This window comes from Lagopus muta, chromosome 7, assembly GCF_023343835.1.
Source record: "Lagopus muta isolate bLagMut1 chromosome 7, bLagMut1 primary, whole genome shotgun sequence".
Lineage (NCBI taxonomy): Eukaryota > Metazoa > Chordata > Aves > Galliformes > Phasianidae > Lagopus > Lagopus muta.
Genome location: NC_064439.1, coordinates 48511419 through 48529305, shown reverse-complemented (window position 1 = coordinate 48529305; position 17887 = coordinate 48511419). Strand labels below are relative to the sequence as shown.

Genomic DNA, 17887 nt, shown 5'->3' with positions numbered 1-17887 from the left:
CTGGAGGCATTTGTTGTGCCTAAGCAAAACACATTTCAAAAACTTGCATAGTCTCTAAAGACACAGAAACGATAACTTGAAAAATCCATTTCCAAACTCCCATGAATTTCAATACATTTCAATACATACCCCATACATACCATATCAGTCTTGTTCAAATTCATACTTACTACAGGGGAAAAAAAACACCTAGCCAGGGAGTACTACTAGTCTGCCAACATGGATTTCCCTCTGAAACAGTAAATAACAGAGCTAGCTTAAATACTGCTGTGATATAATTACTGATAATTAGAGGCTTATTAGTTGTTACCAATACTAAATTGAGAAGTTTGATGATGCAGGAGTCATTTCTGTTCCTCTCAGTATCAGTGAAATTGATGAAGGGCATCCTCTGTACCATGAGAACTGTATGTGATATCCTGTGAAAACATAGAAGATGAGACTTGATGTTGCTGATGTTTTCAAAATTGGGTGTAGCTTCTGTGTTGATTTCTGTGCATTTGGAAAACATGTGAGCACATGTGGTCTTGCACACCACAACCAAACATTTATTGAATAAAACTCAGATTTGGTCTTACTGATGTTGCATCATCTGAGGAATTTTTTTAGATTTTCTTTTTTTTTTTTAATATCATTTTAAAAATATCCAGTGATCAGTATTAATCCATGCAATACATTTGTCAGAGTTACACAGAGGGAGCAGAGGGAATTAGTGACCTAAGCACTTTGAGGTGCAGCAGTTCACAGGAGTGGTATATTCTTAGCATTAAGTAGGCTTTGAAAGATAGCAACAGGCAGGCAGGGAGAAAATCCCAAAGATATTCTGAAATGATTTTAAGAAGCAAAAAAGCTGAAAAGACCTGGTTCTGTGCAGTATTGCTCATCCAACAGTGTGCTGCATAGGAAACAAAGTGCACAGCATTGTATTCCCGTCAGAGCAGAAAAATTCCATCTAATAAATGCTTTTGTGTGAATTCTTAAAAGTTGAGTTTGAAAAATAGAGTTGGTTTGCTTTTCATGCAGTGTTTCCTTCAAGGCACTTGATGATGAGCAGCCAAAAAGTTCCTTTGATTCCATGTGTTTTTTACTACATTTGAGGGGAAGTAGCAGAGACAAAAATCTAACTCAAGCTGTCTTAAGACTTTAAGACTTGTCTTAAATCTCTCATTTATCTCTGAACCAGTCTGTGATATTTTTGTTGTCTGCCTAGCTGAGGAAAGGTCCCCCAGTTCCACCACTGCCTAAGCTCACACCCACAAAGGAGTTGCAACAGGAGAACATCATTAACCTCTTTGATGACAACTTTGTCCCAGAAATCAACGTGACAACTCCATCACAGGTAAGCTTCAGAGCATGGTGTGTGGGTCCAACCTTGCAATCACCTGAAGTTCTCCAATACTAAGGGTGTACGGCTGACCTCAACAGAGGGGGAGGCAAAGAGTTGTGGTAGAAGGCAGGGACGCAATGACTCTTTGTACTGTCTTCAAAGGTTCACAAACATGGTATTTTATCTTTGAAGTCTTGAATAACCATTCTAAAGGCATAGAATTGCTAGTGTATGGGAAAAAACAAAAAAAAAAGATTTTTCAAATGAGAAATGAGATTGCCTGGTGAGATATTTGACTAAAAATGTTATGAATTGCAGCTACAGTTGATGTTTAACTAAATTCAGGTTTCATCACAAAGGGAAAGTTAAGCTAAGATGCCTTTTTTTGTAAATCCCAAACATGTTGTTCTTGGCTGTTTCTGTTTCTTCCATAAAAATTTTTAAACATATTTGGGGATATTAAAGAGCATATTAAAGAGCTTTGCTCTTTAAATCAACCCTTTGCAGGTGTAAAAGGCCAACTACATACATCATTTGTTTTGATTAATAGGAACATTAGTTATGCAACTAAAAAGTGATCAGAATTACTTTTATTTTATTATTTTTAAACTAGGAAATTTAAAATGATTGCATAGAACAAACAAGACCCAGAGTTGTGTAAAATAAATATGTATAATTTGCATTTAGTTGTTCAGCCTTCATGCAGATATGGTAACTGTTGGTTGTTTAATAATGGACCATTTATATTATGGTAATTACAACTAGAAATCTTAGCCTATGTCTGATAGACCGTGAAGAAATATGCAGATCTAGAACTTACACTGAATGTTTACAAATCTTTATTTTCACAGGAATTATTGTTTTTGTACTAATTCTTTTGATAACACACAAAAATGTAGGCATAGCAATGAAAGAAAAATTTCAGAGAATTTGAGCATGTGATTTGGAGAGGACAAAAAGGCACTGCCATCTATTCCACAGGTACATATTTGGAAGAACAGAGAGTTATTTATAAATAAATTCCCACACAATTAACGAATTAATGGCAGCTGCCATACTGGGAAGCACATACACAGCCACTGCTGGGCCCTTGTGGAAGGGGCTGTAGTCTGGTTTCATCATTGTGTCAGGAGTTCCAGTGTTGGCAACATAAGCCTCAACATCACTGGGGCCATGAAAATGACCCAGGGGATGGAACACCTCCCTGTGAGGACAGACTGAGTGAGTTGGAGCTGTTTATTCTGCAGAAGAGCTCTGGGGAGACATGAGGGCAGCCTTTCAGTATCTGAACGGTGGCTAGAAGAAAGAAGGGGGCAGATTCTGCATCAGGGTCTGTTGTGACAGGACAAGGGGAAATGGTTTCAAACTAAAAGGGGGGAGATTTAGATTGAATATGAGGAGAAAGGTTTTAATGGTAAGGGTGGTGAGGCACTGGAACAGGTTGCCCAGACATGTGGTGGATGCCTTGTCCTTGGATACATCCAAGGTCAGGCTGGATGGGGCTCTAAGCAACATAATGTAGTTGTAGATGTCTCTGCTCATTGCAGGGGAGTTGGACTGGGTGATCTTTAAGGTCCCCTCCAGCTAAAAGAGTTCTGTGATTCTAATGCCTCAAGGAAGGCTGTGATGAAATCTGAACACATCGGATGAAAGACACAGGAGAATTTCTTGGCACTGCTGTTCTTACAGACTGATCTATTCTTGCAGCCTTCCAGTGCTTCACGCTTCAGCCATAGTCAGGGGCAGGAGTTTGGACTGTGTGCCCTTTTGATCTGACTCTGTTTACCTTTCTCTTGTGAGATTACATACGGATGTATGTGTACAAATTATACCCACTGATACCATTTCCAATCTGAACACTTTCCATAATTGCACTCTAACTCATTACGGCCTGCATATTCTATACATCGAAGGCAAGCTTCTCTCACTGTTTAATAAACACTGAACAACAGTGGGCAGAATTAGCCTTATTACTAAGATGTGTGCCCAGAATATTTATCATTAGTGATAATTACATCTCAGCTATAGTTTCACCCTGATTAAAAGTAATATTTTGCATTGATGCGTGGTAATTATTTGCTTATGTTAATTTGCAGAGGGAAAGACCTGTAGTCCATTGAACCAATATAGGTATTTACACTGACCTCAGAGGCCTTGGTTAATTCATTAATTGTAAACAAAAAAAGGTTCTGTTGTGTAATCGAGTTTTGTAAGAGCAGATGAAGTTACTAAGATTTATTTAGTTATATAAGATGTTTCTTACAGTTTAGTGCTAATTGCACCAATAAATTTGAATTCTTATTTGTGTTCAGAACTGAAATTTAATTCAAATGCATTTAAGTCCTCCTGTATTGACTTATGAGTAGTATTTATAATTGTGAAGACATTCACGTATTAAAATGTAAGGACACTAGATACAATTTATGCAGCTTTTTAATTTTGGTGTCTGACTCAGAGCACTTAAAATGGCCTTCACAGTCAAACAGTGAACACTTGGCACTTTTTCAGGAGGGCTAAAATTTGTTTAGCCTGAAAAGGCAAGGGTCCTCTATGCAGAAAACAAAGGCATCATAAAAATGAAGCTCATAAAAAATAAGGTTAAAAGTTCAGGAAAGTCTTCAGAGCTTCCTCCCATCCTTGCTTGAAAATTTGTTTGTTCTTTTGTTTGTTTGCTTGCTTTTTGTTTTTTGTTTTTCTTGGACCTTTCAATATTGTATTTCCTGGGACCACTTTTGAGAGGGTTTTTTTTTTTTCCAACGGTTATTTTTCTCTTCTAACAGAATGAAATTCCTGAAACTAAGAAGGAGGAATCTTTGCTAGATCTGGACTTCGACCCTTTCAAACCAGAGGTTGTATCGACGGGAGTAACTCATTCACCCATGTCTCAGGTATCTCTTTGCTTTTGAGACAGGCACAGCATAAAAATGCAGAGCCCTGTGTTTATTAGCAAAGGTTTGCATTGTGTACTAAAGAGCAGTATGCCTATGGTGTCTGAACCACTTGACCTTCCTGAGGAGCTCTTGTCAGCCATCTTGTCCTTCACTAACCCTGTACTTGATAATGTACTGAAAGGAGGTAGGTGATAAAATAAGATGCCTGCCAGTGAGAATGGTTGCTGGGACATCAGCCTTGTCTTTGGCCGTTACTCCATCCTTAGAACAACTATTCATGCTAATATTATAATCCTCTGATGCCTTTTTTCCTGAGATTTTTGTCTGACCCAGCTTTGACATTTCATGTCTGGAAAGAGATGTCAGGGAACCTAAGTCTTATGGAATCAACATGCAATTTCTTGCTGTGATGGAGTTTCTTTACCAAGTTTTACCAAGCAAGGGATATGATCTGAGTGTTTTGCTTCCATAAATCTATTTCAGACCTAATCTCATGGAAAGTGAAAGAATGAAATAGCGTGTTCCCTTGAAGGATGCTGTGTTAGAGAATTATGTGTTCTACAATATTTGCCATGGTAGTTTCTCTCTGCAATACAAAAAAAGAAAAAAAAGAAAAAAAGAAAAAGAAGAAGCACATATGAAAGTTGCTTTGATTTGCCCTAAAGCACCTGGCATCTGCTATTTTAAGATCTAGAACTCACAATCACTATCCTTAGGGCTGATATTACGGTAGTTTCCCTGGCCAGCAGAGCTGGAGCTCTGCATTGTACATACACAAGGAAGCAATATTAACACACTGTTAGCAAAACCTATTATCCCTGTGGCTATCACCAACCCAGCTTGTACTGCAAGACATGAGAAGACTAATAAGCTGTTCAGTAATGCAGCACTAGGAAAGGAGTGAGCAGACAAGGAGCTTTAAGGCTGAGGAAGCCCTTGATCTCGGTTAATTAATTTCTTATTTGGTATACAGTCCTAGTTATATAATGAGATCTGTACTGATCTCCAATGGGTTATGCACTGTTAGAAAAACAGTGCTCTGTCAGCACTCCAAACATCAATGGAAGTTTCTCATTGTTCTTTGCTGTATTTAGTTATAATAGAGGCTTTGTGCATCTTGTTATTTTTATTGCTTTCTGGAAACAAGAAAAGAAAGGAAATGATCTCTTGGTACTCAGCAGTGACAGAAAATTCTAGCTTTGCCTTTGCTAACTCTGCCATTTCAGCTTGTCTTGAGTAAACCTGATGAGAGCAGTGGAATAATTAAACCTCCCAGAAAATTAACTGTTGTGGCAGTTTGTCTTGACATCATACTATATAGATTGCAGTTTATTGTTATAATGAAAAAAAAAAATTGCTTTAAGTTCATCTGTGCCTTGAAATACCGAATGTAATTAAATGTGGAAAAGTACATTACAAGATTTCATCTGGGTACACAGGAGGCATTCACTGAGCGCCTTCCATCTTTTCTTTCACCTTTCATCTCAACAAACACACATGAGAAAAAGTGGTTAACAACCACAAGCGTGCATGGATGAGTCAGAGCACCACATCCTTAACAAGGAGAGGATAGCCCTACCGTCTAGTTTCAGCCCCACTGGATGTGACAGCATCACTGCAGTGGGATCACAGGCAGATTGACGTCTGTGACTGCACTGTTTGGAGACCCCTGTGCAGGGAGATAAAGTCAGCCTGAAGTGTTCTTTCTATATGTGTGCTGGTTTTACTTCAGTTGTGGTTATTTTCCCTTCAGAAAACTGTGCTGAAGCAGTGAACTGAAGGCAGGAGTTGTCTGTGCCATGATGCCTTTGGAGGGCAGGCTTGACTTCCCTATTGATCATTTAACTGCTTCCCTCCACTACTCTGCTACTGTGATCAGATCACAGTGAGAGAGCCTTAGCCTGCCCTTCCTCACTGCTTTCTGGTTCTATGAATGCCTCAGAAGTGTCCTTTCTAAACGTGGCTGACACTCACCTCCTTTTGCTAGCTATGGTCTGTTTCACCTTCCCTTCAGTATATTCCCTCCCTCTGGTCTTGTGAGCACTGAAAGAAAAATGAAGAAATGAAAATGAGCAGTCTCCTTCCCTGAGAGTCAGTAGGATGTCTGGGGTTTGCAACAGTTAAGGCTATCAGAAAAGAGCTACTCTTTCGCCTTGAAGTTTGAATGTTCATCTCACAAAGTTATGCCAGAGTAAGCAGGTACACTTATGAATTACACCAACACAGAGGAAGCACACACCTGGACTTACACTGAATGAGAAATGGATGTTGATGTTAATTTGTTGTAAATCTGAGTAATGATTTATTACTGTCCTTTATTTGTGAAAGTGAAAGCAGAGGTTGTTCAGAGAGCCAACCTGTAGTCATTTAAAAAAAAACAGTTAAGAAAACAAGGTATATGCAGCAATCCTTTCTCTTAATGAGTGTTAGATGTGACATTTAACACATGGAAGTGTTTCAGGAACAATTTCACATTTTATTTCATGAATATCACTAGTTTTTATCTTTCATGGACTTTAACTTAGATGTGAATGTAATAGATGTGTTTCAAAGTATCTCAGACCATTCAAAAGCAGACATGATGCCTATTTTCTGCTTTCATCTCAGCTCTTCTGTTGAAAAGTCATTAATACTGAATATTTAACAGACTGGACAAGAAAATGAAAACATTGATCAACACTCTTGTTTTCTCTCCCCGAAAAGCATGCAGTTTTCCTTCCTTGTGTTTGAATATAAGAACTTGAATAAGTTGTTCTCAGTGGATAGCAGAATCTTTTCTTTACTGCCTAAAAATGCTGACCTATGAAGTTTTCTTAAAGCTTATACCTTGCGGGCACTCCTGCACCTGTTGAGCATCATACAGAACCACCAGTTCAGAATGTATTTATTATTCAAATACCCAGTGGAATGAGGTTTTTTCCACTGGAAAACAACTACTGCTTTGAAGTGGAGAATACCACAATCCACCACATACTGCTCATCCTACTTAACCGGAAATCATATTCTGCAAACGTGCACTCAAATATAAAATATATATATTATAGATAAGTGTATTTATATGTTCTTCTCTCATGTTATTTATGTAGCATACCAAACACAGAATATATATGAGCAGCATTTTTCTAAGCATCTTTTTTCTTTTCCTTTTTTCAGACATTGCCATGGGACCTGTGGACGGTAAGACTGACATTTATCATTGTGAACTGGGATATTTTTGTGCATCTGATAAAGAGTTTACAGACTGTAACGAGTACTTTAAAGTATATGAAGCCACCTGGGATCTATTAAAACAAGCAGAAAAAAAGAATCGCTGTTGCTTGGTCTGCAAAACCTAAATCATGTTTGAAATCTAGACTAACAAAATTCTTATATAGTTTTTAGGGTGTAGGAATGTATGCTAGCTACCTCTCTTAATTATCTGAAGACGTAGTTCCTTTAACCACTAGGATTTTAACCCAATGGAAAACTGTTTTTTCACGGTTTGGGAGTGAAGAGAGAATTTGACTTGTTCTTTTCATAGTTTGCATACAGTGGACTGGAGTTGCTGCTGCTTTAGGAAACTGCAGAAATACTTCCACCTCCTGGTGCCTAATCAAATACAATAATCTGCAGGAAGAAAACAGATAATTTTTGTGAGCTTTCTTTTGCCTTTGTGTCATGAAAATAGTTGGGTTGACTTGACAGAAAGCCTTAAGGACCCTTTTTTGACTTTTTGCAAACTTGTGTAGCACAGAAATCTGTGGATGCTTCTCATGCATTCAGATTTGCAGCACTATCTTGTGAACATACAGCAGATGTGATGCATATTAAGTGCTCATCTCTTTCTATTGGGATGGTTTAAAAGAAGTCTGAAGAAAGGAGTCATGTATGCAGTCTAACCAAAATTTCAAGGTTGCCAAAATCTAGACCAGCTAAAATAACCCAGAAGTGTTTCAAATGTATAACTTTAAATTAATATTACATATCTCTGTCAATTTCATCCTTTCACAGGTTTACTTATAGCTTACATATAGTTTACTTATAGTTTACTTGACTACTTATAGTTAATATTATATATATATTCTACATTATAATTATTTTCCTATTTCCTCTAGTTAAAACCAAAAAAGGAACTATAAAGCTTCACAGCTAAATATTTGAAGCTAAGGCTTCAACCTTGTAGTTTTTCTCATAATTTTGAATGCAGAATAGTTGATCTTCCTTGCAGTATCTGTATTTCTTCAGAGTGGTGGTGTAGATAGCTGGCTGTCTGGTTTGATTCCATAGTGTGTGTGAGGCTATAAATGCTTCTTCATGGCACAGCGATGGAGTATCGAGGCTGTCCACTGACACCACTGGTGTTGCCTCCTTTCTTCACTGTCTAATGGAATGATTCCTCCTTTCTATTGAGGGTACCTGTGATAAAAAAGTCAGTGAGTCACAGGAAGGCAAAGTGTGATAAATCTTCAGTGTATCTGTAGAACTTCTTTTCTAATGTAGTCTGGTGGCTAGAAGGCTTAAATTCAGGAGTCTGTCTTTACTTTCACTGGAGGGGCAGGAAAGAACCCTTTGCTGCTTTCCTACGCCAGTTTGGTAACTGCTGATAGTTAGAGAACAGATAATTAATGAACTGCTGCTTGAGTAACAACAGCAACAAAAAATGTATTCTTGTTTTCTGTGTTTTAAATGTTTTTTTTTCTATACAGACAACAAGCGAATTGGTGCAGCCGGTAAGCAAACTTCCACCCAACATTGCAACTGCTCTATATGCATGCTTTAATCAATGTGATTTAATATATAGTTTTTTATTCTATCAGTGCTGCTCTTCTAGATTGCAATCTACTGCCTCCAAATGTTGCAAGCCACATAGCTTTTCCTTAAACTGCTTAATTTAGTCACTTTCATTCTTTAGATTAAAATTGCTCTAGTAAAATATAAATCTTGTGTTTTCTCATCAAGTCCGCCTTTATCTTTTTCATCTTGTGTTTTTTCTTTGCTTTTCTGTCTGCTTAAAGCCTGATTCTTCAAAAAGTCTTTCCCTGTGTAACCTGGTCATGGAGGAAATCCCAAACAGTGGGTCATCAGAAGATGTTAACAGATCCCAAACTGATCTAGGTTCACTCAACTGGGGCCTAGATGTTAGCACACCCAGTGTCAGCCAGAAAATTACTACAGGTGGTTCTTTGCTTTTCCCTGGGGCAGAGCAAACCTCAAGCGAATCCATGGGTACTCTACCTGCTAGTGTTTGGCCTGCTGCAGGTCAGCAGGAGGATGCTGCACCAGGGTCTGCTTCAGAAAATGAAAACCAGAGGACTTCGCTGGAGCACCTGTTGGATGCTAAGAATGTCCCATGGGAAGATGTGGCAACCAGTCAGCGTTTAGAGAGCATAACTGGTTTTGAGACACCCGTCCTGGGAAGCGATAGCTTGTTGGATAAACCCCTCCCATGTGATGTGCAAAAGGAAGAGGAAAAGCGTGAGGAAGAAGAATCTCTGTGGGCAGGTGTCAAGCCAAGTGAAAAGGTAGAGAATGGAGCTGTTAACTACACGGAGGTAGAAGGTACAGAGGAAATGGAAGAGCGAGGTGGTGAAATGGAAGGAAATAGTGAGGCAGAGCTTCCTAAGTGCTTAGCTAAGGCAGAGTGTGAAACTTCAGTAGTCAGCACTGAGGTAGAGTTGGAAGTTAGCAGTGGGGAAGCTGGAAGAGCTAGTGTTGATAACCTAGAAATCCCTAGGGAAAAAGAATTCAAAGGAGTAGATGTCATTGAGGAGACAAATTCAGAAAAACCATTACTGAGCACAGGGTTGGAAGATGGGAACAAAGTAGTAGTGGACAGCAGTAAAACTACAGAAAGCACTGGCAATGAACCTGAGAGAGTCTTTGGTATCTGGAATCAGGAGCATGGAACAATATTTGAGGATGGCCTAAACCAAGCTGACAATGTTACTGGGCAGAATACATCCACAGAGGGTATAAATGTGATGGTCACTGACCACACAGAAAAGAACCATACAAATACTGGGAACATTCTTCGTGATGCTGAATTATTCACTGCAGAAGAGTCTGGTAAAGAAGCTGAAGACAGTAGCATCAGCATCCTTCCAAATGGTAGTGCTACCAATGAAAGTCAAGCTGCTGCTGACAAAGAGTGCCCACAAGAATTGATGCCCGAAGCACCTCATGCTGCTAGCACAATCTGTGGTAATCCTTGCCTAGATAATAGAGAAGACCAAATGACAGGTAGGGCAGCAGCAGCAGCCACTGAAGAGCATCCTCATAGCAGTGGTGTTCCTGAAACCTTGGAAACAGACCCCTGGCTGGCAAACTGGGATCCAACAGTTACTAACGATTCCTGGGGGTTTTCTAATATGTCAGATGGCCAAGCCAATGGACTGGACAATTGGCCCTTTTTCCCCAAGCAGCAAGACTCAGAGGAAGGTAACATGGAAAATGCTTGGTTAGGCATTAGTGATAAGTGGTCTACACAGGACCTGGGAGGGACTGATAACATCTGGGGAGAAGTAAGTGTAAGCACAAGCAATAAAATTCAGGAGGAACCAGTAAAACAAGGTTTGCCTGGGGAGCAGGCAAGTGTTGGCAATGCTGGATTTAGCAATGAGGTAGTTAGACCCTTGGCTCTGTTTCAAATGGGAAATTCCCGAAATGCTAGCACCGAGAGTTCAACTAGTCCTAAAGACAATGAGACCAACAACTCAGATTTATCTGAAGATGAAATTGCTAACCGGAGATATGGATTGTTGTACCAAGAAATTGAGGCTGATAAAGAAGAGGTACCTACCCCAGTGTGTAGCCTAGTCTAGACAAAGAGTTCCTTAGGTCATGCATAACCTTGTCGTCTAAAACCAATCCATCTGTGTGTTTCCTGCTACCCCTCCTAAGCCCTTGCAATTCTTGTTCAAAAAATTGTCACGCAACTGTGTAGTATGGTGCCCTTCAGCCATGTAATGAAGCAGGCTGACAAAAATGCATCTCAAAAAGGTGAATGAAGCTTCACACTGTGAAGGCACACGGTGTCTCACAGCTTTTGTACTTCATATGTATAATTTTAAATGCATCTCCAGTCTTTTTTCTTTTCATAAAAATACTTAAGCCGCTCCGCTTTTTTATTCGTTTTGGTGTTCTCTTTAAGCCTGTGAAATCTGTTATCGAATAGCACTGTCATCAAGTATCTTTCTGCCTTGCCCTTCCTTTTGTTATTTATTTATTTTGTTTTATGTCTGGCCTGTTTTTATTTTGCAAATAGAAATGTTTTATCCATGTTCTTGTTTAGTAAACAAACGATAACTTGTTCTGATCTTCACTTCTACTTAGGCATCCAGCACGGCATTTAATGGATTTGCACAGGTAAGAAACAAGCAAGTTTTGAGAGGTTTTTTTTCTTTTTTGTTGGGAAGAGGTTAAGATTGGCTGCACAGTTTTGAGAACTCTGTTCTGCAGACCAGCTGCACAATAATGTCATGCTGACACAAATCCTGAACTTGTCTGCCCTCAAAAAGTCTTCCTGGATGTTACTAGAAGGTTGCTAATATTCTTGGCCCTCTTGGCCTAACTGAATTTAATGGAAAACTCCCACTAACTTAGCAGGACTGTCTTCTTATTTTCTGAGTGAAAGAACTGGGTTAGTATTTTTGTTACTCTTTTTGGGATTTTTCTAACAATCTCAAAATCCTGTAAAGCATGGCTTCCTCATAGCTTTCACACCTGTTCAGTGACTCTATGTATTCATGTATTTGTGAAATGAGTTTTATTTGTTTCTGCAATTTTGTTTTCATTTAGAGGACGTTTTAGTCTGGGAATTAAATCTGAGCTGTTTATTTAGTGCTGTGATAATGCTGAGAATCTGCACAAGGCACTGCAGCAGTGCAGTACACGTTTATGCTCTCAAATTCCAGGGTCCCCAGCCCAAGTGATAATGTAGATAATCTGGGGCCTTCTTAAATTCCAGCAGCCTTTCAGAGACTGGCTTACCCACAGCATGCTCTGCACACCATTTTTTAGGTTTGCACACAAAAAAAGCTGGGTGTCTGCAAGGCTGAAAACGAGTCTTTCAGTGATTATTGATTTTGCTACAGGCCTTTTACATTAGTAAAGTATTCAGAAGGAAGGGCTAAAATATAAAGCTGCCACCACTTTCTTTAAGGGAAAGTGTTCACCTGGGGGTGAAACAAAAATCTGATCCTTCCCACCCTCACAGTAGGAACAAACAAAAGCATTTTCCAAATGAACTGTTTCTGAATAAGACATTGGAAAATCTGTTCTCAGCTTCTGTGCCTTATGAATGCATATAAAGCTTCACATCTCTACTTAGCAGTGTATGCACTATTCAAATAAAAGCCCAGAATCCAGAGGATGTGTAAGTAACTTAGAGCTGGTGCACTCCCCATGCACGTGCAGTCTGGCAAAATAAAACTCTGGCATTCGGTATTTAGAACTGCAGTGTGCCTGAGTCAAAGTCCTTGCAATTTGCTTGTATTCAGCGAAGGATTCTTCGCTGATTTGAATAACTTAAAACATTTTAGAATCGTGGAACATGTTTGAAAGAGGAAGGTCTTTAATATTGATATTCATACCTATTTAGATTATCATTTTTCCATCTAAGCTCAGTTACTGATGGTTATGCCTGAGTAAGCCATAAAAAACTTTACTTTTAAGTCTTTACTAGATACATCCCATGTCAAATACTGTTGCTTCGTTGTTTTTATTTTCCATATGTAGGATACCGCAGCATTTACAGCGCAGTCAAATGAGAATGTGACAGAGACTCTGGTAAGTGGTGGATTTTGCTTCCTTTCTAAATGTTGTGTAAAAAAAAAAAAAAGGGGTACTGTTTTATTCTTTGTAGAAAAGTATTTGCTCCTTCGTACAAAAACATGGGTGTTTTCCATCCTCTAATTCATTACATCTTGACCTGAAAGAATAGGTGGGTATACCATTGAGCTGTAAACCTTTACTTTCTGAAAGTCTTTCACAAGGATAGCACTGCAAAAAGGAAAAACAGGATGCCCTAGATACTTTCAATTTTTGAAGGAACAGTCAGTTTACTTATTTATTGCACTTAAGAAGCAGCAAGAATGAGTACTGTGGTCCAGTGTACAGCAAGGAAGTGCTCACGTGTAATGTCGGTATGCATACCTCTAATATTACTGCAGCTTTATCTATCTTCCACATTTTAGTAGGTACCATCTTTTAAGGGGTGGGAATATTGTTGAAAGTGATCATACTTTGGTGGTTTCTTAGTTCCTCTTGCTGTCCTGGGTTAGCCTGAGTTAAGGATATGGAGTGGCAGCGTTGCTGGGTGAACGCTGCCATTACTGAGAGCAGAAGAGTGATACTATTTTTTAATGTGACTTTGGCTACTGAATACTGTGAGAGCATTTTGAGTATTTTTATTTGTAGTTCAAATGTGGCAAGTAGTCTAAAGACTGCTTGTCCACAAGTGACTCAAAGCACATCAGTGCAATCTGCATTGTAACATATTACCTCTGATTTTAAGCCTCAAAGTTTCTTCCAGTATTAAGCCCCAGGAAACTCGTTAGCCATCTTACCTGGGATAAATCTGTCTTTTGTTTCTCATTACAATCATGTTTTTTCTTTGTGAAATTCCATGGAACTGGTATTATCACACAAGACAGACTTCTGCACAGTGTGGTATAATAAATAATGAATGTTTCTTTATTCTTTGCCAAATCCTGAAGGTGGTGCTTAGGCAGACTTCTATATGCCTCATTAAAAATAAGCCTGCTAAAGAAATATATGAGGAAAGAATTGAAAGGTTATGTTTTGTTTTGGTGGTGGGTTTTTCTGTTTGGTTTTGTTTTGTTGTTGTTTTCTGAAAAATATCAGGGAGAAGATTTTAGTATTTTTAAGAATTTCATGGAAGATGTCTCTTTATTACAGAAGACCATCTAACCAGCTGCATCTTATCAACTGCAAAGCAGCTGGATAGCTTTTGAGGTTCATATTATGCTGAGCAATTTGTTCATGGCAAATTAATCTACTGGGGTTATTTTATCTGGTTGAGTCAGCCATCTTTATAAATGGAATATGCTGAGCACAGCTTGCAGCTCTCTCCTTTATTTGTGCATGTGTTTGCAAGGTTTTGTCCCTAGCAGAAGTAGTACTTCTGCTGGGAGCTATTTTGCTACAGGACCAAACATCTTGTGGGACTGATGATGTTTACTAGATACAGTTCCTAAAGAATAAGCATAGGCCAGAATGTTAGAGGGTGGGAATTCCAGAAGCATGGCTGATAAATGTAGGTGATTTTTTGTAGGTGATTGAGATCTCAGGATGAAATAAGCATTAAAAAGAAACTAGGGATGACTTTTTTTTTACTCAGAAGGTGGTGAGGTACTGGAACAGGCTGCCCAAAGAAGCTCTGAATGCCTCTGGGTCCTGAACATCCTGATCTAATGGGTGGCCCATAGCAGGGGGATTGGAACTGGATGGTCTTTAAGGTCCCTTCCAATTCAAGCCATTCTATAATTCTATGATTTTCATTGTCAGAATTCATGCAGTTGCTACTTGCCTATGTGAAAACAGTCTGCAAAATGTTTCTTACTTTCAACAGAGAAGGGATCTTTTTGTCTGAGAACTAGTGGAATTAGGGGGATAGGGGATAATTTTAAAAAATCATATTTGAAATCATAATTTGGGACACTCCTCACTTTGCCCTCACTTTCTAGAGCATTTCTGAGCAAACTGATTACTTCTCCCCCATTTCTGCTGCTGCTTTCAGTAACTCAGGAAGCTAGCACTCTCTTTCCTTGCAAGGGAGGGATGTAAGACTGACTCAGTTTCTGTGCAGGACACTGAGAATGAAGATGCTCTGTAGATGATCATTAGTAATGTAAGGCTGTCCTCTTCCTGGCAAAGCCATTGGCTCTGAGTCTGCTAGGAGTGAAGCAGCACTGTAATGCCAGGCAGAGCTCCCATTCCCTTTTCCCCTCCCCACCATCATGTGCTCCTCAACAAATTTTCCACTGTTTACTTAAAAATCAATAAAACAAAAGACTGAGGCTGAAGAAGCTCCACCTGGGGAACTCAGGGTCGAGGAAACCCCTACTGCTGCTGTTGTGGAAAAGGAGGCCATCCCTGCTGAGCCAGATGAGCCAACAGAGCAGGCTGCGGTGAGTGATCTGTCCTCCATGTCCATCTCCCAGCCTCATCTGAGCCATCTCTCATCACAGTGAATGTGCCTGCTGTATTTCAGCCATCCTCTCCGTCCCTCATTATGGCTGGTTTTGTCAGCATCCAGCTGTGTCACAGCATGCCTCTCCAGCAACATTTGCTCCTTTTGGTCTTAAAATGTCATTGCTTTTAAGACTGGCATTTTAGCTGGAAGTTCACCTGAATGGTCTTACAGGCAGTCAGAGGTCAGTGAAGAGCATCAACAAAAGGCTTATCAGATATGCAGATATATAGCATTGCATGGATCTTTCTGTGGAGCTGATTGTGTTTCACATTCCTGCTAGGGGCAATGGCTCAGGCACTGCAAGCCTGACTGCGACATCTATTAACAGAGGGGAACAGCATTAGGAAAGCATACAGACAGAACCAAGGAGTGGCTTGGAAATGGTCTGAAGCTCTACTCAACCCGTGTCAGGTTGTTTGCTGGTGGTGTTGGACCAGTGCAAAAGCCACTCATGATACCACGCAAACTGTCTTCAGCAGAAGGCTCTGGAGTACAGCTGTAGTTTAAAGAACTTCTCAAAGACAGATAGATGAGTTTGCCTGGATAGTTCCAACTGTGTCACTGGATTAAAAACTGGTATCAAATGTGAATCAGGCTTTTCCCCTATGAGTGTTTTCTTTTGAGTTGGTATAAATCACTGTAATAACTTGTCAACTCTATAGTAAAACAAACAATGAAACTGTCTATCTGAAGCACGTTGTTCCAACAGACTGTTGTCAGAAATCCTTCGTGGCTAGACAGAGTAAATTTGATGGTTTGGAATAAAGAAGAAAGAAAGGATGGTGAGTAGAGAAAGGATGGGACATCAGTCATTGGTGAGGAGGTTTCTTCTAGTACTCACTCTACTGAGTGGCAGTAAATAAAGTGAAGAACGGATATCAAAGAAGCTTAAAAGGTTGTTTCTGTATGGTTTGAGTCTGTTTTTTCTACAAGGATTTAATGAAGGAAAGAAAAATTGTGATGGAAATATTTTTTTCTAAAAGAAAGCTGACTCCTTTTCTTGAACTAAGACAGAGTTCTAAAATCTTCAGTGTCTGAGGTGCTAATTAGATGGCAGGCTGGGGTGCAGCACCACTCATCCTGTCTGGTCCTGTCACTCACCATGTCACTGGCCCTGTCCTGTGACCCCTTTTGCTGCCTGACCATCACTGAGGCATTCTCAGTCCATGTTCTTTCATGCTCCAAATGGCTGCAGAGCTATTGGGAGCAGGGAGAGAAAGACAGTGTGAGAGATGGGCAAGTCAGTGGCAATCCAGGAGGAAGATCATGGGCGTTAAATAGAAGTTAGACAGTTCTGACTAGGTTTATTTTCATTTTTTTGTTAGCTTTAGAATACAAAGTTGTCTTTACCAATTTGGAAGAGATGTCTAGGAAAATAAGCTCAGTGTTGATTTCTTAAAAATTCAGAAGTAGAATTATTCTTCATTTGGCTCTGAGGAGCTATTATTTCAGGAATTGCTTTCCAGGACTTGCAAAGGAGAGTCCTGAACATCAGGATTAACAACAACTGTGATCAAAGCTAAGGAAATTTCACTGAGATGCAAAATAGGAAAGCATGTCATTTCTCAGCAGCAGTTCAGCATTGATTCACTTTACAAGTGATGAGTTACTTAAAAGTGGAGTGGTGAAATATTAATAATATCTTTCTGATAGGAATCTTTTATTGATTTTAGTAATTTCAAGTCTGTGGTGACAGCCCCTAATCAGCACAATTTTTCTGTGGTGAATTTACTGTCAAACCACATTCATTCGTAGAATGTACGGCATTCATTAGCTGTTGCAGGAGCTTTGAGTAAATTTTCTGATAGGGCTTTCATTTAAACTGAGGAGAGGGTAGGCCAGAGAATAGGGTACAATTCCCTGCTCAGGAGTTTTGGGTTCTGTTCTTAACAGTTTCATGATCTGCCTGAAGCGTATTGCCAAACACTTCATTCCAAGGGCTCATCTTAATTGCTACATGGAATCTTACTACATATTCTTGTCTTGATCCATCGGTGCCACAGAACAAATAAAATTTCTATTAGATGCTGGCAACCATTGATTCTTATTTTGGTTGCAGGGAACAAAACTTTTGACAGTTAAAAGGACAGAATCACCACGTGCACCAGAAGAGCTGAAGCGAACCATGGTAAAAAGTCCTTGCATGGACTTTTGCCCACAGAAACTGTTTTGTTTCCTTATTTCCATAGGATATAAAATCCAAAGGATGCAGTCTAAAAGATACAGTTTATTAACCACTGATTGATTTCAGTTTCAAATAATAATATCCCTCTCACCACATCAATTTTTCAAAGTCAGGCAAAGATGACAGGTGTACAGAACAAAGAGAAATCACAGGAAGTCTTGGTATTTTGTTCTCCTATCTGTTAAATATTGCACCCAGAGTTCACAGCATTACTCAGAGATCAGCTTTTTTGACTTCCAGTATGCTCATTGGTTTGGAAAGAGCCTTTTTGTGCTTTGGGTCTGATTCTT

The 17887-nt window shown here is 39.4% G+C and overlaps 1 protein-coding gene across 2 annotated transcripts in view; it reads left to right on the top strand.

The window, feature by feature from the left end:
• Positions 1–17887, top strand: part of AMPH (amphiphysin) — a 102767-nt gene that overhangs the window by 71125 nt on the left and 13755 nt on the right. Inside the window, exons 11-17 of one of the 2 annotated variants that reach the window (XM_048951351.1) lie at positions 1211–1339; positions 4108–4215; positions 7372–7395; positions 8904–8927; positions 11530–11562; positions 12934–12984; positions 15231–15347. In XM_048951351.1, the coding sequence (XP_048807308.1) occupies positions 1211–1339; positions 4108–4215; positions 7372–7395; positions 8904–8927; positions 11530–11562; positions 12934–12984; positions 15231–15347 (486 nt within the window). The remainder of the gene's footprint in view (positions 1–1210; positions 1340–4107; positions 4216–7371; positions 7396–8903; positions 8928–11529; positions 11563–12933; positions 12985–15230; positions 15348–17887) is intronic. The other variant, XM_048951352.1, reaches the window with a different exon arrangement.